Genomic DNA, 22,872 nt, shown 5'->3' with positions numbered 1-22,872 from the left:
ACATTCAAAGCTCACCTTTGGATGTTGGCTGCCTTTTTTTCTGTTCTTTGTCAAGGTGATCCCTCACTCTATCAGTAAGAGGTCCGGGCTCTGGGCTCTGAGGAGGCCAATCCATGACTGATAGTGCTCTACAGTGTTTTTCTATGTAGGCTCTTGTGTAATTTGGCATGCCTCAGCCACATCATCTTTAAGAACAGCTTCTTGATACAAACTCTTCCACTAAGACCATTTCTGATGAGGCTTCACTGGACAGTAAGTGGATGAGCTGAAGGTGTGGTTTGTGGTTCGACTGCAGGGGAGGGGTAGAGCAGTGTTTTCAGGGTGTGGTGTCACGGGAAAGCTGACCAACACAGCTAATTTCTATAGTATAACTCATGCCGTTCCTATTTGAGTAGGATGCCAGGACCTGACAGGAGAGTTCGGTGCTCTTCAGTGGAGACAGGTAGCTGCAATGTGGCCTAACCGGAATCACCGGAAACATTAAAAATAAACATCCAAGTGCCTGCAAAGCTGTGCACTGTGGGTTCTTTACATCACAAGATCTTTGCTGGATTTTTTGTTGTTTCTTAAAGAGATGATTTTTAGATACTGTTTTAAAAACACTGCACACCAAGACAATATATCCAACTTTTTGGCTAATAGCTCTTTAGGACTATATTTGTTGGTGTAAAAATATAATTTATTTCTGTCAAACTGTGTTATTGTAGGTTTTTTCACAGATTAAGCAAAATATGTTTTACACAAATTATGTGTTTTTGTGACAGACTGCCAGTAAAGTAAGTGCCAAAATATACAATAGAAAACTTTTTGCTACACTGTCTGTAGACAGTAGTGGTTCATCCATTGAGGCAGATATCTTTTTAATGCTTTACAAATAAAACCTTCCTCTGAAAATAGTCAGATCCTGCATGAGTATGAATGTAATGAGGACAGGAAAACTGATGGATTAAAAACGAAAAATCAGATAATGTTAAAAGAACCACACAAGAGGAGCTCAGTGTTATATTTATTCACCTGACACACTCACCACACGGCCACCTTGTTATCTGTATGACAGCACCAAGAGGAATTCATCACCAAAATCCTAAAGTAACAGCTCGGAGATAGGAAATTATCAGTCATGCCTGGAAGTGATGGATACAGACATAGGAGCAGCCATGTCTTTACATAAGGCATCCAGGACCAGCCTCCACCACCTTAAAATGCTGAAAGAGCTCAGTTTAGAAGATTGCAGAAGGTTGTGCAAGTCCTGGATAGTTCAGTCAACCCTTTTTATATAGACCATGAATACCATCTCATGTCAAAGAAATAAAAAAAAGCAGAGCACAATAGGAGCAACCAGTGAGTTCAGACATATAAATGTGTGTGTAAAGGCATGCCTACTTCAGATATCAGTTATTTTCAGTAGATTTCAGGCAGCAGTCACAAAAACTGATAACACTTTTCTGGACAGTCTTCTTCCACTTCCCTTTAACAGATCAGAGCACACAACAAGCAGCAAACAGCTCAGAGAGACGCCTTTCCCACGAAAGTCGACCAAAGCAGCAACAACCCTTCAAAGAACAGCGCGTACACATGCACTGCATGAGTATTTCATGAGCAAACAAAGGCAGAGCGTGACAGAAAGCAAGAGCATGTATGCTTGTCACTATTTGTTTTTTTGGTAACCTTAAAATGACATAATCAAGCAAAAAACTATTCTGACTAATCTTACGTGTTATCCTGTTATAAAGCACTTTCATTTTGAAATTCTTGATTGCTGATTATGATTATTAGCTCAGTGATTCAACAGTCTAATTATTTCCTTTAAATCAAGACAAAAATGATCCAATTATGCTAGTATAATGAAATTCATAATTTAGACAGAAGACACCCATTTCTCTTTAAGTAGACAACAGTAGCGTGATTATAACACATGAACAGAACAGAAAAGCAAAACATTTAAGACAAAAATCAAATTAAATGCATAAAGATTTGTCCCCAAGAAAAGGAGTTTAAACCCCCCCAAAAAGGGTCAAGAGCCACACTGGAGTGTCTGTGGAGCTCTGGTTTGAGCTAAATGCTAATGCCATAATTTTGTTAATCAGCAGCCTAACTGATGTTGATTCAAAGGTCTACAGTTTTGCAGGTGTTTAAAAAAATAAACTTGATAAAAGTGATGCATCCTAGCCAATCACTGTCAGCACAAAAGGGCCAATCAGTGAACAGGATTAAACCTCTGGCTGCTTCATTTCATGGCAAACGCTTTCCCCTTCTCAGCCTACACTGATCTCTGCGACTCACACCTTCATTAAAACCATTCACAGTAACATTAACAGTAACACATGGCTTGTAAAACTACAGTACAGTGATTAATAATATGGCCGTTCATACATGTTGTTTGGCCGGTGCAGTGTGCTCAGCTGAGCCTCACCGTTTGAATGTGCAGCTTCCCCACTGACACCATGATAATCAGAGTTTTTTCGCCCCGGTGTGCCGATCCGTGGATACGATCAGGAACACCTGAGGAGGGGCAGAGCCACGCTTGGCCGTCAGTACTGAAAGGAGATGACAGAGTTCACTTTGTAGACGTGGTACGAGCGGTTCCAGAAAACTCGTGTGAAGTAGTTTGTGTAGGGCGAGTAGTTCATCTTTATCTCGTGGCAGAATCGTCCATATTTGGAGAAGGAGTATATCTCGCCTTTGTCATAGACGATCTGCAAGAGACAAACATACAGATCGTGAGTGAAAGTATAAAAGACTCGAATTCTGTAGAGTTTGCAAAATATTCTGCAACTAATGTCTTGATTATAGCTAGATGATTGGATAAGTATTACTAATAATAACGTAGTAGCAGAAAATTATTTATTCTTGGACTCCACTAGAGTAGCTATGCATGATTTAAAGTCAAAAATAATCTTCATTGATCATATTCTGGGTTCTTAGTGTAACACGCTATTTTAGCTCCTTTTCCAGGGTCAACCATCCTCAAAAGATCTAATCAGTAGGTGTGTGTACCCAAGAGGACCATATTATTGATATCCACTCAAAATTGTCCAATCTGTAAGAAATCTATAACGGAGGAAAGGGTTTAAACTCACATGTCCGTTGGAGATGTCGAGCAGGTCTTTGATCCTACAGCCCTTATTAAGAGTGAGCTCATTACAAATCGACTCTTCGATGATCACGTAGTTCGTTTTTTGGGCGGTCAGGAGCTTGTAGATGTCCTCTGCAGATCTCATTGCGTACACCTGGTACGTCTGGGAAAGGAAAGATTACCTCCTTTTATTTTTTGTTAAACTTCAGTTAATTTCATTTCAATATTACTTGTGTTGCGCCAAATCACAAAAACAGTCAGTTTAAGGTGCTTTACATTTTAAAGACCCTACAATAAAACTAATAATTTACTTTGAAACATGTGGAACAGCAGTCTCTGTTTGGACTAAAATTCACATTCAGCACTTTAACCAATATGACTAACAGGCATTTTTTTTTATAGCTGATTATAAGACAAGTATCTTCTTGACAGCAGCACTGTTGAGGTAACAGATATGTTGGCAATGATAACTCACATCTTCAGTCCTCTTCAGCAGGTTGATGTCTGAATAAAGCGGTAAACTAGTTACAGCTGAACCCGAACACAACTTCACTGCTCCCAGCAGCTGTGGACTGCCTGCGAACACAGCTGCCACGGGAGCCTGTGACCTAGATGAGGAGGAAAGACGATGTTTGATGCCATGATAAAATACTTTACAAATAACTTTATAAATACAGGAAGTTCTAAAGACCCACTTGATCCAGCTCATCAGCTCCACTGTGTCTCCATCATAGAACTCCTGCAGTTCTGATAACTCTGCTAAGACACGAGGGGAGAACTGCAGAATGGGAGAGAAAGAGCGTTACGCAGGAGATATAAAGTGTGTCTAACATAAAGAGCTCCCACGTAAAAGGGGCTGAACGCCTCACCTCTCTCCACAAACTGAAGCAAATGATTGTGGGAACAGCTGTGCTCAGAATCAAGGACTGGAGGGTAAAAAGAAAAGAAAACACAGTTAGCAACTGTCGATACTTACTCCTTTCTCTTCATGAGGGGAAAAACATTTTTTTAAATTCAGCTTTAATGTATTTATTGAACTGTTTGTAATATATTCAGATTTTTGTAAACTTATTTTTACTTCTACTGCCTCCTTTTTTTATGTTATCTTCTTTATTTAAGTGAACTTCTTTCTGTGTAATTTTTACTTTATTGAGAGATCTATTTTGTCATATTGTATTATAATACGCTAATCCTCTTCATTTAAGCTGCTTATACCAAAACAATTATAATAAAGTTCATCTTTAACTTTGATGTTTCAGTATCTTCTTTTAGCTTCTTCTTTAAGTTCTTACTTCATGTTATAAGCTAAAAAACAATTTAAAGATAATGATAAAGATAAGTAAAAAGTGAAAACAAATACAATACAGAATAATGAGGCTTTCAACAATAAGCAAACGCATAGTAAATGGACTGACTTATGTGTTTTATTTTCTATTTTCTGGACTTATATAGCGCTTTTTACAACATGCCTCATTCACCTATTCACACAAACACCTTCTTAAGTGCTGTCTATCTAGCAATCACACACTTTCACACTCCAATGGATGCACTGGAGTGGCAAGTGGCAAGAAGACTGGAGCAGCTAGGGATCGAACCACCAACCTTACAATCATTAGACTACTTGCTCTACCTGTACTTCCTGCGCTACAGCCAGGAATACAAAATAAGGACAACAACCACCATAAGCTGGTTAAAAAAGGACAGAGTTTAGATGGGGATGGGGTAAGAGCCTAGACTTAAAAAGAGAAATGTAGGGTGCTATTTTTATGTCAAGGTGTAACAGATTCCACAATTGTGGAGCAGTGACTGTAAAGGCTCTGTAACTTTGTTGTTTGAGGCGCAACCTTGGGACATGTAACATTAAGAGATCATGACTTGTAATATAAGCCAGGGCTTTCCCATTAAGGGCCTTAAAACAATCAGTAAAATCTTAAATTGAATTCTAAAATAAACAGGAAGCCGGTGCAGTGAGGCTACGACTGGGGTGATGGGCTCATATTTGGTAGTGCCAGTCAGCATTCTTACTGTGCAACCATCTGCAAAAAAACAGAGGGAGATCTAGGTATAGTGAGGTACAATAATCCAGATGTGAAATAATAAAAGGACGGATGACTTTTTCCAGAACACGCAAAGACAGGAAAGATTTGAGTTTGGCATTGACTCTTAACTTGTTTGTCAAAGCAAAACTTTGAGTCACAAATAACATCCAGGTCTAATTTGATACAGTCTGTTGGCCAGAACCCTGAGTTACCCAGACGAATCAATTGGAGTTAGAGTCTGGGTGCAAAAATTAGACAATAGAATTAGTTATAGAAAAAAAATCACTTGTCTGAATGTGTGTAATTGGGGATGAGTGATGTTTGAAATAAAACGTGCTTTGAATGCTCAGTTAGAGGGAATCGGTCCATTTACCATAAATATGGGATGAGATTATCTAAAATTCTGGCAAAAGAACTAGATTTGAATGGACCAAAGATTTGTCACTGTTTAGTCATCTAACCTTTAATATCTTCAAGATAGTAAGAAATCCTGAGATTTTCTACTGTCTTCATCAGCATAGAAATGAAATGAAATAATATGGCTTCTAATACTACCAATAGAAGCTGATATGAACAGAAGAGGACTGGGCTCAGGATAGAGCCCTGAGGGACCCCACAAGACAAATAGGCAGGGAGTGATACACACAATAGGCATACAGAAAGTCCTATCCACAAGACAGCATCTGAACAAGTGAAGAGGTCCAACAAAATCAGTGCTGCATTATCACCTGAATCTAATGGGAGTAACAGATCATCGGTCAGTTTCAACAAAGCTGTTTCAGTGCTGTGAACAGCTCTGAAGCCCGATTAAAACAGTTCAAATATCTCCTTTGAGTTCAGGAATGACTGAAACTGTGACAGGATCCATTCATTCCTTTGGATATTACCGGCAATTTATAGACAAGATACTATTTGTTTGGACACTTAGCATAAAGGTAAATTAAAGAGACAGTATATACTTAAACCTCCCCTTCTGTGCAGATTGTATTAAAAGGAAACCTGTTTACTTTAAGACATTTGGGTTTGTTTCTCATGCACTATAAACAAACATCCATACCAATACTACAGGGTGGATGGACTTCAGTTTGAGCCACTTAAACACTGTCATCCAGAGGTCAGGAGAACAAACCCCAAATGCTGTAAACATGCAGACGTATGGTGTCCATAAATACTTCATCCTGCAAGACAGAAGAACATAGGCGATGAAAAGCTGTGCTGAATAACATAAAGTGAACAAACCCCAATTATTAAAAAAACCCTCCCAACGTACCCATCGAAGAGCAGAGCGAGAACCCCAAACAGCATGGTGTGGAAAACATGATAGACGACCTCTGGCTGCTCTCCTATTCCTCCATTTTCAAGGCTATAGGTTTTGCACAATGGCTGACCGCTGTGAGGGAAAATTACATTAAGATTTTAGCCAAAAGTATAAATATAATGACTGCTTAAAAACAACAACAACACAAGAGTCACCAGCAAATGTCACTGTGTTATTGGGCAAACACATTTTTCTAACATAGTATCAACTACCAGTTAATTATTAATCTACTAGACACATGAAGACTGCATTTGTTATCAATCGATTTGCATATTCAGTTTAATTCAATAGTTTTTGTACAAACATTTAATTTCATTCAATTTCCCACAATATCAGCTCATCTGTTGGAAAGCTGGTTATCATCGTTGATCAACATCTGAACTTTGAATTTCATATCTAAGTTCATCCAGTCTTGTTTCCTTCATAAAAGAGAAACTGCAAAACTCCTGAACTGTCATTTATTCATTTTGAACTTTTAGTGCACATTTTAATTTTCTCCTGCCTTGAATATTGTAACTATTTTTATTTGCATCTCTCAGATCTTACTAATCCAACTTCAACTGGTCCAGAATGCAGGCTGCTAATGAGAACTAGCAGGCGTTTGCACATCATTTCCATCCTTGCTTCCCTTCACTGGCTTCCAATGAAATTCAGAATTCACTTCAAAATTCTGATATAACTCATCAAGTGCTACACGGCCAGGCTACTGCTAACACAGCAGAGCTACTGAAACCTTATAAGAGGAGTCTCAACAGCTTCTTAGATCATCCTCTCTCATTGAAAAATCAGAAGTAACAATGCTTTTGAGATTATAGGGTCTGAACCTTGGAACAGCCATCGGGAGAGTCAGTGCTTTCAACAACATCTGAAAAATAATTTTTAAACGTTAGCCTTTCATTAATTCTTCTCTGATTAATTTTGGCCATACTCTCCATCTAATGAATGTATAGAAGTGTGCATGCTGGAATAAATGAATGACTGTATGTTGATTATGTGTCTGTATTAAATGTGTCACTTTGATTCAAACTGTGAAGCACTTTGTAACTGTGCTTTTTAAAAAGTGCTGCACAAATAAATTTATTATTATGAGTAACAACTATAAAGGAGCTTTTTACGACTTACGTAGTTAGCCTGTCCAAAGGTTTTGTTAAGTTAGTGGTTTGGCAACTTAGTGACAGGTGTGCCAATTCATCTGCTGCAATTGGTCTAGTAACTTGGATCAGGTTCACCTTATCTCCACTACTTTACCATGTTTATGCTGTTGGCAACTTGAGGCTTTAAAACAAGACTTCAGAAACCAGCTGATGACAGCATGGTGCTGTCTGTTGTTAGACCAGAAACATTTTGCACCACGAGTGTTTCACCTGAGCCTTCTGTAGATTGCCTGTAAGGCTGAAAGCAGGCAGACGGCGAGCACGAGGAAGTAGAAGGGGAGGACCGAGGCCTGCGTCAGACGTAGAAATAAGTCCTGACTGGGCGTTTGGAAACTCTCCTGGCACAAGAGGAAGTTGGGGACAAAGTCGCTGAAGAGAAGAAAAAAGAAGATTATTATGTTAGATTACATTAGATTAGTTCTCACTAATAAGGTTACTGCTCTAAGTCAATGACAAAAAACACGACTCACGTTGTTGTGTTGAGTCCAAATTTTACTTCAAGGAACTTCAATATGAAGTCGCTCTCATTTGCAGCAATTAGTTTCTGTAAATAAAAAAACAAAACAAATCACTGCATTCAACCCAAAAACTGAGTATCAGCCACTGAATGCTACACAGATGCCCTGCTCCCATATGATTTACCTTGACCAAATAACTGTAGGTGATCCCAGAGGTGAAGACCAGGTAAAAATGTAGGAAGAGCTTCATCACTCTTGCCACAAGAGGACCCACCTTCATCCTTTGCTAGAAAAAAAAGCACAAATGTTAATGGAGCTACTCCCATTTGAAAAGCTCCAAGCTGAAAACAATTTTCACCTTAAAGAGTTTATCTAATGTCATGACTGAGCTGCGAGGGGGAAGCTAACTCTACCTGGAAGTACCTCGCAAGAACCGAGCCAATGAGGAGGCTGAGCAGAGGCGAGCTGAGCAGGGCTGTGTTCTGAAACTGGAACATGTAGGCCAGGAACAAGGAGCTGAGGTACACCTTGTGGATGTCAGCCATCTGTTCATCCCAGAAATGGAGAAATGAAGAAGAAAAAGACAGCCAATCACAGAAGAGAAAATAAAACTGTTTTATTTAAACAGTCGGCAGGATTTTACCTGTTTTAAACCCACAAGTTGCATTAAAAAATATCATAAATGCAAAATTGTTAGTTTAAAGTAATATAGAGTAAGAGTTCTGAAATTTCAGAAGTTCAAGCTACGACTGTGTTACCTTACGTGGTGGCACCAGGTCAAAAGAATCAAGTAGAAAAAGACAGAAGCCTTGGATGAAGAGCACGTAGTGACTGTGTTCCCAGACCAGGAGGAAGGTGAAGGTGGTGGCACTCATGGTAAGATAGCAGAACATCTACAGAGAATGAGACTCAATCGTTAGTGCAACGTTCTAGCACACATTACTTCTTCTTTTTGTGTGTGTTAATGAGGCTCATGAGGGGTTCACCTCAGCTGAAGAGCCGATTTTGTTTCTCAGGAATCCAGTCAAAGCTGTGACCTGCCAGGAGAAGTAAGGCAGAGCCCAGTTGTCCCGCAGAGGAATAGCATGATCTACTTTGGTTGTATCTGCTCTGTGGGAGAAAAGAAACAGAATTAAATACAACTTTATTAATCATTTTAATAGAGAGAAGGATGTTTGTAGCATTAGTCACCAGAAAGGTTTTACTGGAATGAGAAAACGTGAACAGACAGGCAAAGAAACTTCATGCTTAAGGAAACGTTTGTTCACCTTACCTGTTGATCACATACCAGGCCACGGCCAACATGCCAGCCACCCAGGTGCCACTCATCACCCAGCTGCACACAAAGAGGGCAGTGACGTAGACCGCCTGCAGGCCCAAAACTGCTCCAATGTAGAAGTAAATCGGTTCCACGAAATCCTGTTTTATCAAGGGAAGCAGTGGAAAAAGACAAAGACGGTGATCCTTAAAAAGTGTTTGTGGTCAAACCTTAAAGTGGCAGAATCAAGTCACTTTTAATTGTGATGTTTCACTCCTAATCACTTCATTATAATAATGTCCATAGCTAGCAGTACTAATGCAGCAACATTTACTCCTGCAGAAGCCTAGAGGCAGATGCTTAATGCCAAAAACACTGATGAAAACAGCTCAGCTGACGTAGGTAAGCTGGGTTAATCAGCTGTGACAGTAAAACAGGGTCTGCTTTGTTTGGGCAGCCCTATTGCTCCAAGACTTATCAAAGCATAAATTATACTGAAGTTTGACCAGTTTGACTTTTAGGACTTGTACTAACATATTCCCACACTCTCTTTGCTTTTTCCATGTACGGTGCGTTTAACACGGATGTGTAAAGCCTCTGTACCACTAGTTTCTATTTGGACTTCCATTCTCTGCTGTAAGCCAGACTTTTGTTATGCAGTCAAACCATTTATATTTTCTCTTTATTAAAATACTAAACCACTGCAAAGCAATTGTATTTTATGTGCAAAATTGCACACACTTTAAACACAATACTTGATTCTCTTTGCTGCTGCACGTGACTCACAAATGCAAACTAAATATGGAAATGTTCTGCTCTCTCTCATATCCCTGCTCTAACATGCTCAGGATACTTGCATTTGTACAGCTGTTACAGTTAGGACTTTAACGCCTTTCATTTTAAACTATTTTTATGTAATTTATACTTACAAAAAGGGGAAAATATCTATATCTATCAGTTTCAAATGAACAGAATTGGTGAGTTAAAGCATTGTCTTATGCACTCCTTTAATATTAAGAAACGCAAACCACTAAAACAGTGCACTGAAGCACTAACATCAGAACTATATCTTAAATATCTCACCTTAAGTATTTTTGTTTGACAGATTAAAGCCAAAAAAGCCCAAATATCTGAATAGGAGGAGCACAACCTGACAGAAACAGACTTATCTGAACTGGAAACGCATAGAAACATTGCCAACATTCAGACCTTGCTGAATACCAAACATTATAGTTAGCTAAATGCTCCTACACCTTTAAAGTCAAATAAATAGAAATAAAAAAGCAGCATTGCTCAGTTTGGCAAAGGAACATTTGTCCCACTCTTCTCCCTTTTCTGCTGCCATTAACCCAACCCCCCCAGTATTTAACTAATGCCTCACAAAAATGACTACAAAAACAAACACTGGAGGTCGCATTACGCCTTCAGCTCTGCATTTTGAGTCAACTGAACTATTCTGGCTATTTCCAGACAAAAGTGAATGGAGAAAGCAAAGAGAACTAATGGGTTGTTTCCCCCGAAGATGAAAGAACCTTCTGTCCAGACAGAAGGTTATTTTATGAATTTAGAGACTCAATAAGACTAAACCTTGCTTATTGAAAGAGAAGGCACTCAGCCTCCAAGAATGAGAGTGGATGTCACAGTGGTTTTTATGCTTTATTTTGCTTTGAGATACACACACAAAGAAGACAGGAAATGTAAAATCTGATTAAATAAATCCTCACCTGGCTGCCTGTGACTCTGTATATGAAGCTTGTGATGAGCTCTGGATAAAGAGACAAACGCTCGACTGCGTTAATGGTCTGACCTGAAACGGTCCTGTTATCTACCACCAGCTCATAAAACCCTGTAAAACACAAAACAACAGAGCTGAGTCATAAGGAAAGCGGAACATTAAAGTCATTATCCGCGGACTATTTTAAACTCTGAATCATATAAATCTACTCTATAATAGAGTCCAAGAATAAAAATATGGAAAAAAATATTGAAGATTCGCTAAGCCTTTCATGAAGCAGGCAGTGTGCTTGTACCTCGCTCAAAGGATGGTGCTGCGATCAAACGCTTGTAGTAGTAATAATAGACCCCACTGCCTCCCTGGAAAGTGATTTCACGCTCCAGCTCCTTAGAAATATACAAAGTAAATTTTAGAGCTCGTATGATTGGGCAGCAAAGTAAAGATAAAAAAGGAAAAGAAAAAAAAGTCACCCACCTGTCGAGTTGAAAACCAGAACTTCCTGTCATGATACGTGGACAGATACACTGCATATAGCATGCCACAGGCAACCGATGCCAGACATCCAAAGAACACCCGGACTAGCCGCTGTAAGAAAACAGCTGAGGAGAAGAAGCATTAACAGTAAAAAACAACATCAACAAAAAAAGCTTCTGTAGGTCTTAAATGTGAGAGGAAAGATTTTTGACTCACACACTTTAAATAACCATTTTCTACCACACACTATTTCTCTTTGCAGCTGCAAACTGAGCTGAACAGCGATATCAATATCATATATACTACTATGACAAAAATAACACACAAAAAATAACATTACACCTGCCACCAAAGTACAGCCAGAGACATTTTACATTTAGTCTCCTACACATTGCAACACGTGCAAAAAAACGAAACTTCTTCGGAAATGTCTAAAAATCTTACAGTACATACAAATTTGGTGACGTATGTACAAAAACTCTGCAAGATGGAAAAATACACTTAACTGCAATTTCAGTGTTTACTGGAAGCCACAGATGCACTATTTCATGACTCATGAAGTCGAGACATATGTTTTAGTACATTTGATCCAACACCACTGCAGGACAGTCGACTTCTGTTACGTCACTGAGTCACCGTGGCATGTGTTTCAGCACCTGGTTGTACTTTTGATACCTCTCTTATCTGTATTTGAAGCCTTTTCAATCACTCTCCCACAGCATCTGACATTTACTAAGCTTTCTAAGGGTGTGCTCACAGTAGGCACAGTTGCCTTATACCATGTTTGAGCACAGAGCCCCCTTCCTCCTCACACTTCCCTTAATGTTTCGGGCCCCAGCGCTTCAGTTTGTCTCAGCATCTCAACTGTTCTCTCTTTCATTCTCTCACTCTTCTTGAATGGCACAAGCATTCCTGAAAAGCCTTCTTGCAGAGCAAAATGAGGTTAAAGATTTTATGTATTTTGTGGATTTATGTGGCACTGTCTTCACTGATTTGTTATTTACCTAACCAGCTAACTTTCATAGCTGGAACTTGATTAGTGTACTTTGCCAAAAAAAAACTTGCTCAACCTTGCCCTGGCTACTTCTTTAACTCGCCCATGGCACATTTGCCAAACTGTGTCTCTGCACATCAAACAGCTCTATTAATGAGAAGGTCAGCACTCACAAGTATGTAAAGAATATTTTTAATTTTGCATGGCAGTAAAAATTAAGAGACGTGTTTCATCCGATGGCTTTCTTCAGTGTTTCTGATATGCAATAAAAGCACATAAAGGATAATAATAATAATAATAATAATAATAATAATAATAATAATAATAATGGAGGTAGAAAAATTACAATCCATCATTTCATGTCTTTTATCATACATCCCAACATAATAACACATAAATAAGCTAAGGCATCGAGTTTTTACACTCAATGCTATTCCTTGTGAAATTGCAAACCACTACACCACCAAAATATGACATACATAAACATGCATTTATGTAGGATGACAAACAATTCAGTTTCATTTTCGGTTGTCTCAGCTATACAGTATGTAGCATTTTTTTTCTTACTTAATTTGAAAGTACAACTACTAAACTACAAAGCTTTGCATGATTCACATTTTCTCCTCCCCCTGACTGGCTGAACCTTGCAAACAGGGGGTTTGAACAGCAGGTGGGTGGAGCTTCCATGCCTGAGATGTTCTTACTGACATCATTCAGAGCTACAAATGCAGGAAAACTGTCTGAAACAGAGCATCTACAGCAGACTAAAGCTTTTGTCTCACAGGGATCACTTCATGGAAGCATAATAGGTCCCCATTAATGTACAGCATGAACTTGACCATCAAATTGTTTGTTTTTTAAACGCCACTGAGCAGCGTATGAAGTGGGCTGGTATGTAAGAAATGGACTTACATGCAGATAAGCCCTTGGCTTTGACACATGACTGGGCTCTGCTTGATTCTTCCTGTTCATGCTGACCGCCTTTAACTTCACCTTCATCTTTCTGCTGCGAGCCATCAGCCGCTGCAGCGCTTGACCCACTCACCTCTTCAACATCTGGTGCTAGAGCAGAGAGAGACTGGCTGTCACAGCATCGATACAGAAATGTGCTCTGACATTAAACTGTTTCTCCACTGGAAGCTACACCGCTCATGTTCAATTAGCAAACTGCTAAGTTAGCTCAACTTACGTTTGGTCTCCAGCTCCGACTCCTTTTGTTTCTCTTCCTCTTCATTACCTCCTTCCAAAGTTTCTGATTTCCGGCATCTTAATTCAGTCATGACTAAATCAAATTAAGCCAAGAGGATCTGTCTGGTGTGTTGAGGCAGCAGCATGCTAACTAAAAAGCAGTTAGCTAATCTAAGATCAAATTGATAAGATAAGCTCGTTAAGGTAAACTCAGCAGATGACAGGCTCCAAACGTTACTTTACTCAAGAGATTTTATCCTTCACGAACTTGTATAACGACAGCGGCACAGCGGCAGAGTTTAGTTTAGTGGTGCCTGTATGGAGGACTGAAGTTAGCGCTACTGCTGGGCGGAAGTTGCAGATGACAACAGAAAGCAGCGAAGAAGAATCCAGACCAGACAAATAAACGCCAGCGAAACCCAAAATAAATAAATACAAATAAAAGAACAACTTTGATTTATAAACAACATTTACCTTTCTAAAGAATTATTCAGACCACGTTTTAACACTGCCATTGACGTGTTCTTTTTTGCATTATTTCATAATGCAATTTTCCATTAAATTGATACCTGACATTTAAAAAAAATCAATTTATGTATTTTTAAAGTACTGTATTGGTATTTCTTTGCATTTTTATTACTTTTACTTTCTTAAAAATATATATTAGAAGTGCTTCTTGTCAGTTATTATAACCTTATACAAGGACATGTTTATATTTAATAGTGTTTCCTTTGGCAAATACTCCCTTGGATGTTGTTTTTGTTTTGTTTTGAGTAAACCTTTACTTAATAAAAACTGGGAAATTTAATACTTTTATTGAAAATAATATTTAAGCACAAAACGGACTAAACACATGAACAATAGTACAAAAAGAAAATATAATCATTTGCAAATACAGCCAAAACATTTTAACAAATCAGTTACAATATTTAAAAAACAAACAAACATATAAATAGAGCAATAGGCCTTTTCCGATAACCATAATTGTAAAATTTGGTAAATGTTCATTGCTTGTATGTTTTTTACATATTCCCAATTTTTCTTTCAGGTTTTACAAATCATTCATAAAAAATGGAAAGAGTAATTTATTACTCCAGAATTATGAATATTTTTTTGATAAATAAAGTCAAGCAGTTGTATAAATATTAAATTTTAATTTCCTTCATTATCAGATCAAATTTTACTTTCCTGATAACCTGAACACATGAACACACTAATAAAATAAAAAAGGTGAGCACATGTTTTAATATCTGAATCATAGAATAAGTTTTTTTTTTTTTTATCTGTTGTCTTAAGAATTCATTGCAAGGACAGATATAAATTTGAGATGCTTTTCTCAAATTACCTTCTTGAACAACTTTCAAGTTGCCATTTGTACAATCGATGAAAGTATGTAAACACATACTGTTTAAGTAAAAACTAGTGATTTTTTTCTACAGATTTTCATATGACACCAGAGTAACATTAATTTTTTGTGTAATTTTCAAGTTTATTGACTAGTTAGCAACTCTTTATGGTACAGAAGTTATTTCCTTTATTATTTTCTGTTTATTTATGTGTATTACTTAAATGCTCCACTTTTCTTCAAAATGTTTTTTAACATGCCTTATTTATTTGTGTTTGGGTGTTTATTAATAAAGATTTTTACAAAATGATTTAAATAATATGCCATTTTAAATTTAAATGATAAATAAATAACAAAGGGAAGAGGTCGTGTAAAAAAAATCTAACAAAAATATCACCTTTATAGGTTAGTCAAAAGAAATCAGACAATTATTTGGAGATTTTAAAAGTCTAATAGTAGTTTTTCATTGTGTTTTGTTTTGGGGCTTTTTTCTTTTACAAATGGCAAGAAACAATCTAATTGCACCTTTTAAAATGTGAAGAAATTATTTACAAGCAATTTGACCATTTATTTATTATTTTAGGAAATTTTATAAAATCTTTTTCAGTGTTTATTATTCATTTATTTGTTATAAAGACATTTTAAATTAATAATAAAGCTAACTAGTTGCAGACCCTATAACTGTCTTATGGAAAAAGAAAATTGTGTAACTGTAGTAACCCTTTTTTTTTTTTTTTTTAACCACCAAGGTTTTCAAAAGTATTCAAAACACTGAAACAAACACTAAAAACAAAACACTAATTACTTAGTTGCAGCTCTACTTTTTGAAGGTAGTACATTCTAACAGGACAAGTTAGCCAAGAAAATACAATTAAAAAAGGTTAATGAATAATGCCAGCTCTGTATGTAAGACCTATACAGAAAGCTGTACTGGGTGACCTCATTAGGTCAAATTGAAATGTAGAATCACTAAGAAAAAAGTGGTGTTTTTGTAATTACCATGCATACAAATCAATGTCTGTGATGGACAAATCTAAAGGTGTCATTTGTGATTTGGGTTATTAACATGACAAACAATGACAAAAAAAGAATCACTGAAAGCTGAACAAATGTGACTTACTCTTATGTGAATTTCTTTGTGAAAGGACTTTAATTCCAACACAACAATTTTTTATAGCTGCATGCTGAGGGTGTACTTAAAGCTAAAATGCCTGAAAGGTGAAATGTAACTTACAGCAATGAGAGCTACACTGTTTTCTTCTTTTTTAAAAAATAAAAACAAATGAAACTCATAGGAATCAAAAACTGCAAACAATTGGCACGTAACATTAAAAAACATAGCATGAAAGAAAGTGCATAAAATCTTTAAGGAACCCACAAAATTTGGCCCCACACCTAAAATCTGGAGTAAAAATACAATGCGCATAAATTAACACATAGTGAGATAAAGCACAGTGAAGAACTTTACATGAACACTAACGGTGACCGTTATGTTTCACAACGCTTTGAGAAATTTGTTTCATTTACTTATTCTTCTTCTGAAGATTCTTCTGAACCGGCCGAGTCCTCCTCCTCGGGTTTTTCAGCAACATGTTTTTCTCCTTTCATGAATAAGAAAACTGTGTTATTTACTTTCATTTTACTGTAGCATCAGTAATGAGTTGGTATGCAGTTTGTACCTTTGGTGGCTTTCTTTAGGCTTCCTGCTGCCCCAGCGTGTCCAGCATCACACCTCTCTAGTAGGATTGTCAGGGTTTTGGTCACTTGTGGATGCTTCGCTGCCTTCAATGGCTTGTCATCTGTACTGTTACCTGATGAATCAGAAGCAATATTAATTTAAAGTCCACATGAATACATGAGAGAAGCAGCATTCATAGTGTCAATATAAAATTGTACTTATTAGTCAGTATAAGCTTTTAATGATATAAGTTTACATATGATAGAATACTGCATGATGACCTTTTTATGACTTAGACTGTTGTCCACTACAAGACTGTTTTATAAATTCTTTCTCACAGCGATAATAGCTGAACAAGCTGTTATCATTTCACTCCTGCCAGGAAGAGGAGAGCTGGACACTTATCTGCGCTCCCTAACAAGAAGAGGGGCCACGTCCTTCTGAATCTCATAACACACACACATACACCTGAACCACTCTTATCTTCACTCCCTACATACTAACATTCCCCTGCCTATGAATAGACGTATTCACTGTTGTATTACTTTTGTATATAAATAAAGACAAGTGCAAGAACAGAGCGCACATCACAGGGCCCCCGCTCTGGTGTGAGCGTTCTGTGATCATGCCCTTGCAAGTAAAAGCTGCAGCGTCTGTGTGTTTCCACCTTTAGATTCTTAGCTGCAGAAGTGTCTTTAGAATAAATCTCTTGACACATAGACAAATGTGATTTGAAGTTGTGTGAAAAACAAACATAATTAAACACTAGACTGTGTGATTTCTGATGGGATTGTGCTCGCTGCTAAAACGCTGGTAGGTTGACGGGTTAACTAGAAAGCTTTTCCTGTGAAAACACATCAGAATTATCCACCAATCAGAGGCACAGCAGAGAGGGAAGACATTAAAATGCACCAATCAGACTGATAACTCCAAATGGCTAATGCTTACACTTGTGTCAGCTACCATGGCTAAGACTTTAGCACATTCCTAGGTGTGGTGTACTTGTGTAATTTATGTAGTAGACTCCAGGCAGTCTCTAGACGGCTTTGAGAAAATTAATATTCAAAGCTGACAAATTGTCCTCCTTGTTTATTGATAAACTGATGCCTGCAGAGTGAAAAATGTGAGCTCAAAATCAAATATTCAGCCGATTAAAAAAGCCGATTAAACAACTGTGACAAATTGTTTAATATTTCAGAAGCTTGTAAGACGTATGTTTGTTACTACACCAAATGGAGCAGTATGGAAGTTTGTTTCTACCGCTAAAAATATATTTAAAAAAAAACCCAATAAATTAATTTTGCATGGCAGAGCCAAGCTGAAGATTTCAACGTAATGACTCAAACTTCTAAGTTATAAATGTGACATCTCAGAGTGGTGTGGTCAGTCTTTACCTGGCTTCTTTCTTGGACTCCTAGAAGGCGTGCTCTTCTTCTTCGGAGTGGGAGCCTTTGTTTTGGGTTTTTTGATAGCACGAGGTTTTTTCACAAGATTAATCAACGGTTCTTCATCTGAGCTATCATCACTGACTTCTGCTAAAACAAAGATTGAAAATGTTTTAAACATTTCTTTGATTTGTTCAAGTCATCAGTGCTGTGAGAGTACCTTTTCTCTTGTTCGATGCTCGCCCTCGTGTTACGGTGCTCTTCTTTGGGCTTTTCTTCACTGGCCTCCTTTTCTTGGCAACGAAGTCCACAAGGGGCACATCGTCATCTGAGCTGCTGTCTGCAAATAAAGCGCTGTTTTAAAATTCAAGAGGCTAAAAACGAAACTACCTATAGTTAAAACCTGCTTAAAATCAATCCTTGCGCTCAGCCTACTGAAGATTTTGCCTACCTTTATGTTTTGATGACTTCCTCTTTATCGCTGCCAGTGGCTCATCATCTGAGCTGTCAGTGGACGTCTCAGTATATTTAACTAAACAAAACAGCAACAAGTTATTTAAACTCAATAAAGGTCTTGTGAGATTTTTTCATTTTAGTTGAGCTCAAACTTTCAAACCAACCCTTTTTCTTTGCAGCATTTCTTTTGGATTTGGTAACCGGGTTTGCTTTTTCAGCAGCTGCCCTTCTCTCGTGCCGTGACTGAGGTTTCTTGGCAACTTGACTCAAAGGCTCATCATCGGAGCTGTCGTCCTTGCCCAGTGACTCTGTGTGAGAAAAGGAATCCCAAAGTAAGTATCTGATATAGCAGATGTCTGACGATACCCCAGTCCACTGGAGAGAAAGTCATCTCACCTTTCTTCTTTCTACCAGCAGCTTTTTTGGTTGGAACTGAGGGAGGTTTTTTCACCGCTTTCAAGGACATTTTGGCAATTTTTATCAAAGGCTCGTTGTCAGAGTCTTCGTCTGTATTTAAACACAGAAAGCAAAAATGTGAAGCCATTCACTCTATACACAAGTCAGAAGAACAAACGATGGAAAGAGCACGTGGTCACCTGTGTTCTTGTTATTTGTGCTGTTAGATTTGGGTGGTGTGTTTTCCTTTTTCTCTTGTTTCTTAGGTGGTGCAAGGCTTGTCTTCATCTTTACTAGCGGCTCATCATCCGAGGAGCCATCTGAACCTGTGAGAGAAGATATAAACATGCAAAATGTAACCAAATAATTGGTCGGAGAAATATTTAGTGTAAACACTTTTACTGATAAAACAGCTGGTATTACCATCACCTTTGTCCTTTTTTGATTTATTGTTGGAGTTGGAGGATAAGCTGCGGGTATTGTCGCATGACTCCTTATCGTCACTCTGTTGCCTCATCAGCAGCTTTGATAGAGGCACTAAGTCCTCATCACTGCTGGAGCTCACATCTGATTAGTCAGAGACACAGTCGGATAAATAACTGTAAATATCAGTAAATATTCGTATTTTTGGTACAGCAAATGTAATAATGTAGTTAATGTTACTTTAGAAAAAAGAATAAGCTACTTAATATGAAATCTTTTCAAAAATCAAATCATATTTGTGATTTAATAAAAAAAACAGCATTCATATGATGATTTCTTATTGCATTGACCTTCATTTGACACACTGATTATTATTACGATTAATTCCTTTATTTGAACAGGTCTTCTCAGATCAAGATCTTTTTTTCAACAAAGACAAAAAAAGACTTTAGACAGACGGAGAAGAACGCAATATACATGTTCATAAATAAAACAGGATGTTCAAAGGTAGTTGCAAAAAACCCAGTGCACAATAATACCAAGGCTCAAGAGGCTTCAAATTGGATGCAGAATCATTCATATAAACAAGGTCGCAATAAAAATAAAACATAAATCTGCAGACTGTGCTATGATGCTACACCCAGTGGATGAGAAACAGCGTTTCTTTCTATACAAAAATCCAATGTTGATCTTTAACTTTCTTGCCACAGTTGCACCATATGTCATATGGTGCAGTATGATTGTGAAATGACAACTTATTTATTAATATCCATTTATCATGCATTGGCTCAGTACATCCCTTTCTTATCATACGCTGAGTACATCATCATTTTCTTCTTCTTTCAGCTGCTCCCTTTTGAGGGTCATCACAGCAGATCATCTGCCTCAATCTCAACCTTTTCTTAGCAATCTCCTCTGTCATACCAACTCCTCCAATATATCCATCCATATATATCCCTCAGCCTTGTCTCTCTAACATTGTCTCCAAACAGCTCAACCTGAGCTGCCCCTCTAATGTACTCATTTCTAATCTTATCCATTCTGGTTAGTCCCCATTACAATCTTAATATTGTCAGCTCTGCCTCCTCCAGCTCGTCCTCCAGTGTTTTGTCAGAGCCACCATCTTCAAAACATACAATGTCGTCTACAAACATCCTACTCCATAGAGACTCCTGTCTGACCTCATACATGACCCACTGCAAAGAAAAAAGGACTGAGACCCAGTCCCCAATGTAATCCCACCTCCACCCATTACACTACTATCTCACTGTACTCACCATGACCATCATCATGTCCTGCACCTCCATTAAACCTTCTATATTCTTCTCCATCAACACTCTCAAAACATCACGTTTGTAGTATTATTTTTCAGAAAGAAATCGTACTGCTCCTCACAGATCGTCACCTCATAACTTCTCTTCTCAGCCTAGCTTCAACAATGACTCATCAACTCTATCCCTCTGTAGTTACTACAGCACTGAACATTTCCCTCATTCTTGAAAATCAGTACCAGTCTGTCTTTTCCATCCCTCAGGCATCCTCTTACTCTCCAAGTAGTCACAGGAGCACGTTCAGTGAGAGACTGAGATTACCAAAAAGCACCACTGCACAACACAGGAAATCATTCCTGTCGTGGCCATCTCCCTGTACAACTCCTCCACCTAAAACACTGTTAACACTGCAATAATAGTTACACCCTTTTTTGCACACGCTCTACAGTAAAATAGCAAATTACAAAATTCACAGATTCAGAATTAAATGTAAATCATATATATTCCACCTCTGTAAAATTCTTTGTCAATATTCTTGATATTTATAATCACCTCTGTAATATCCGTGATGTGTATAATTGCAATTTGTATATATTAGCGCTACTTCATACGTTTGTAAACTCTGTAACATATTGTATTATCTAAATAGTTTAGTCTGTTACTGTTACTGTCTTGGAGCAACTGTAACCCACATAATTTCCTTGGGGATTAATAAAGTATTCTGATTCCAAAGACATTCTCTCCTAGACTTCTCCATACTTCCATAGGTATGTCATGTCTTCATCTCTCCCCACCCTTCATTCTCTTCATAGATGCCCTCAGTTACTCCTTACTACTCACCCCGGCCCATTTTCTCCATCTGTAGTGTCGAGTTGCATACAAAACTCACTTTGAGCCTTCCCTTGCCATCTTTTTCTGATGCCTAGCATCTCTAGTATTCTGTCCTTTCTTTCCCTTTGAATACATTCCTGATAATAACCTATGAATATACAGCCACTCAATGACGTATCTGGTCCACACTGAGCTAATCTTAGCTAGACTTATCATTGATCAAATATTGGGGATTTAATTATGTATTACTATAAAGGTACATATTTTCTTATATGAATTTAAAATCTCCAAAGTCAAAAGCAAAACGTACACGTGAATGTGGTCTAGTTGCACGTGCAATAACGATAGTATGAGGAGAAGAGCGTAGTGTTTAGCTAAGTTTCCATTATCCATCACAGTTTATCATTAATACCAGAAGTACGTCTTGTGTGCAAAAGTGATGTTTTGCAAAAATCTCTGATCAAACCATACCCACCGTTAAAAAAAGTATTACTGAATTAAATCAGGTTAAACTTTTTCATGATTAACGCTTTTAAATCAAGCTATCAGCAGTGGCGTGGGTGCTTTACCGCGAAGTTATAAGCTAAGTTAGCAGTTAGCTGCGCAGTTCAATAACATGTATGCCTCTTCAGGTAAAATTAAGAAGAGCATCCGGCTACCTGGAGAGTCGTGTGCCACGTTAGCGTGCAGGTCAGCGGTGCTACAGTCCATTATGTTGGTCAGTGTAAGCAAATATTGCTCTTCATCCAAAACGCGCCAACTTGATTTTACTGTTACTTGATTTTCGCGGTGGGTTGAAGGTGGCGGTTTGTTTCAGCTGTCTCTAAGATATATTTATGAGCCGATATTAACAGAACCGACCCGCAATCTAAAGCTACAGTTCAACAAACAGATTTTGCAATAACGGGTGTAATACGGTCCCAGCTCATGTTTGATTTGTTTACTTCCGCTTTAGTTTGGGGAGGGAAAGCACTTGGGCTCGCATTGATGACGCTTATTAACGTCATTCGTCTACTGGCTCCACGGTTGCCTCGCAACAAAACCTAGCAACTAATCTAAACCAGAGTCAGACATGGCGCAGAAGGAATTCTGGATTTGAAATAAAAAGAAAACATCTGTGAGAGAAATTCCCAGTCTTCATTCCGTCATTAGTTATTTTTTACTATTAATAAAATATTATTTATTTATTTATTATTACTTACTTTTTTGGGACATAGTCGACTAACCTTTTAAGGAGTAGTAAGACTACTCGATGTTTGCTCAAAATAAACGTAGGTATTTTTTATTAATATAAAATTAATATGAAGAATAATTCATAATTCTTCAGACTATTTAGTGGTTCAATAAACAAAACATTCCTTTCCAAAGAAAATTTTTTAAAAGCCCGGAGAAC

General features: G+C 37.7%; 2 protein-coding genes across 5 annotated transcripts; both read right to left on the bottom strand.

The window, feature by feature from the left end:
* Nucleotides 1-994: 994 nt before the first annotated feature.
* Nucleotides 995-14,088, bottom strand: LOC146492852 (putative C-mannosyltransferase DPY19L4). Its single transcript, XM_085149292.1, has 19 exons — nucleotides 13,696-14,088; nucleotides 13,419-13,568; nucleotides 11,513-11,637; nucleotides 11,334-11,424; nucleotides 11,028-11,149; nucleotides 9,319-9,464; nucleotides 9,032-9,155; nucleotides 8,804-8,938; nucleotides 8,459-8,590; nucleotides 8,230-8,331; nucleotides 8,058-8,131; nucleotides 7,798-7,956; nucleotides 6,386-6,505; nucleotides 6,173-6,293; nucleotides 3,946-4,002; nucleotides 3,772-3,854; nucleotides 3,552-3,684; nucleotides 3,081-3,239; nucleotides 995-2,696 (listed from the first exon to the last, which is right to left on the bottom strand). Exons 1-19 carry the CDS (start codon nucleotides 13,784-13,786, stop codon nucleotides 2,532-2,534), a joined length of 2,289 nt encoding a protein of 762 aa, XP_085005418.1. The 5' UTR covers nucleotides 13,787-14,088; the 3' UTR covers nucleotides 995-2,531.
* A 2,082-nt stretch (nucleotides 14,089-16,170) lies between these two features.
* LOC146492851 (uncharacterized) lies at nucleotides 16,171-22,633 on the bottom strand. Of its 4 annotated transcripts, none has more exons than XM_085149318.1 (10): nucleotides 22,139-22,633; nucleotides 19,378-19,521; nucleotides 19,155-19,280; nucleotides 18,955-19,065; nucleotides 18,723-18,866; nucleotides 18,554-18,634; nucleotides 18,323-18,442; nucleotides 18,112-18,252; nucleotides 16,719-16,850; nucleotides 16,171-16,640 (listed from the first exon to the last, which is right to left on the bottom strand). In XM_085149318.1, the coding sequence occupies exons 1-10, from the start codon at nucleotides 22,188-22,190 to the stop codon at nucleotides 16,567-16,569; spliced, it is 1,125 nt and encodes a 374-aa protein (XP_085005444.1). In that variant the 5' UTR covers nucleotides 22,191-22,633; the 3' UTR covers nucleotides 16,171-16,566. The 4 variants fall into 4 exon arrangements, with proteins under 4 accessions (XP_085005444.1, XP_085005445.1, XP_085005446.1 ...); XM_085149319.1 differs by having other exon boundaries at nucleotides 18,112-18,249; nucleotides 22,139-22,598; XM_085149320.1 differs by having other exon boundaries at nucleotides 19,384-19,521; nucleotides 22,139-22,596.
* Nucleotides 22,634-22,872: the final 239 nt, after the last annotated feature.

This window comes from Neolamprologus multifasciatus, chromosome 22 (assembly GCF_963576455.1).
Source record: "Neolamprologus multifasciatus chromosome 22, fNeoMul1.2, whole genome shotgun sequence".
Classification (NCBI taxonomy): domain Eukaryota; kingdom Metazoa; phylum Chordata; class Actinopteri; order Cichliformes; family Cichlidae; genus Neolamprologus; species Neolamprologus multifasciatus.
This window is presented reverse-complemented; position numbering and strand designations above follow the sequence as displayed.

Coding starts and splice junctions, on each gene's coding strand:
- LOC146492851 (XM_085149318.1), bottom strand. CDS start 22,190: ATGGACTGTAGCACCGCTGACCTGCACGCTAACGTGGCACACGACTCT. Junction 16,851..18,111: donor GAGTCCAAGAAAGAAGCCAG/GTAAAGACTGAC, acceptor CTGATTCATCAG/GTAACAGTACAGATGACAAG. Junction 16,641..16,718: donor CCTAAAGAAAGCCACCAAAG/GTACAAACTGCA, acceptor TATTCATGAAAG/GAGAAAAACATGTTGCTGAA.
- LOC146492852 (XM_085149292.1), bottom strand. CDS start 13,786: ATGACTGAATTAAGATGCCGGAAATCAGAAACTTTGGAAGGAGGTAAT. Junction 11,425..11,512: donor TCTGGTTTTCAACTCGACAG/GTGGGTGACTTT, acceptor TATATTTCTAAG/GAGCTGGAGCGTGAAATCAC. Junction 8,939..9,031: donor AAATCGGCTCTTCAGCTGAG/GTGAACCCCTCA, acceptor CATTCTCTGTAG/ATGTTCTGCTATCTTACCAT.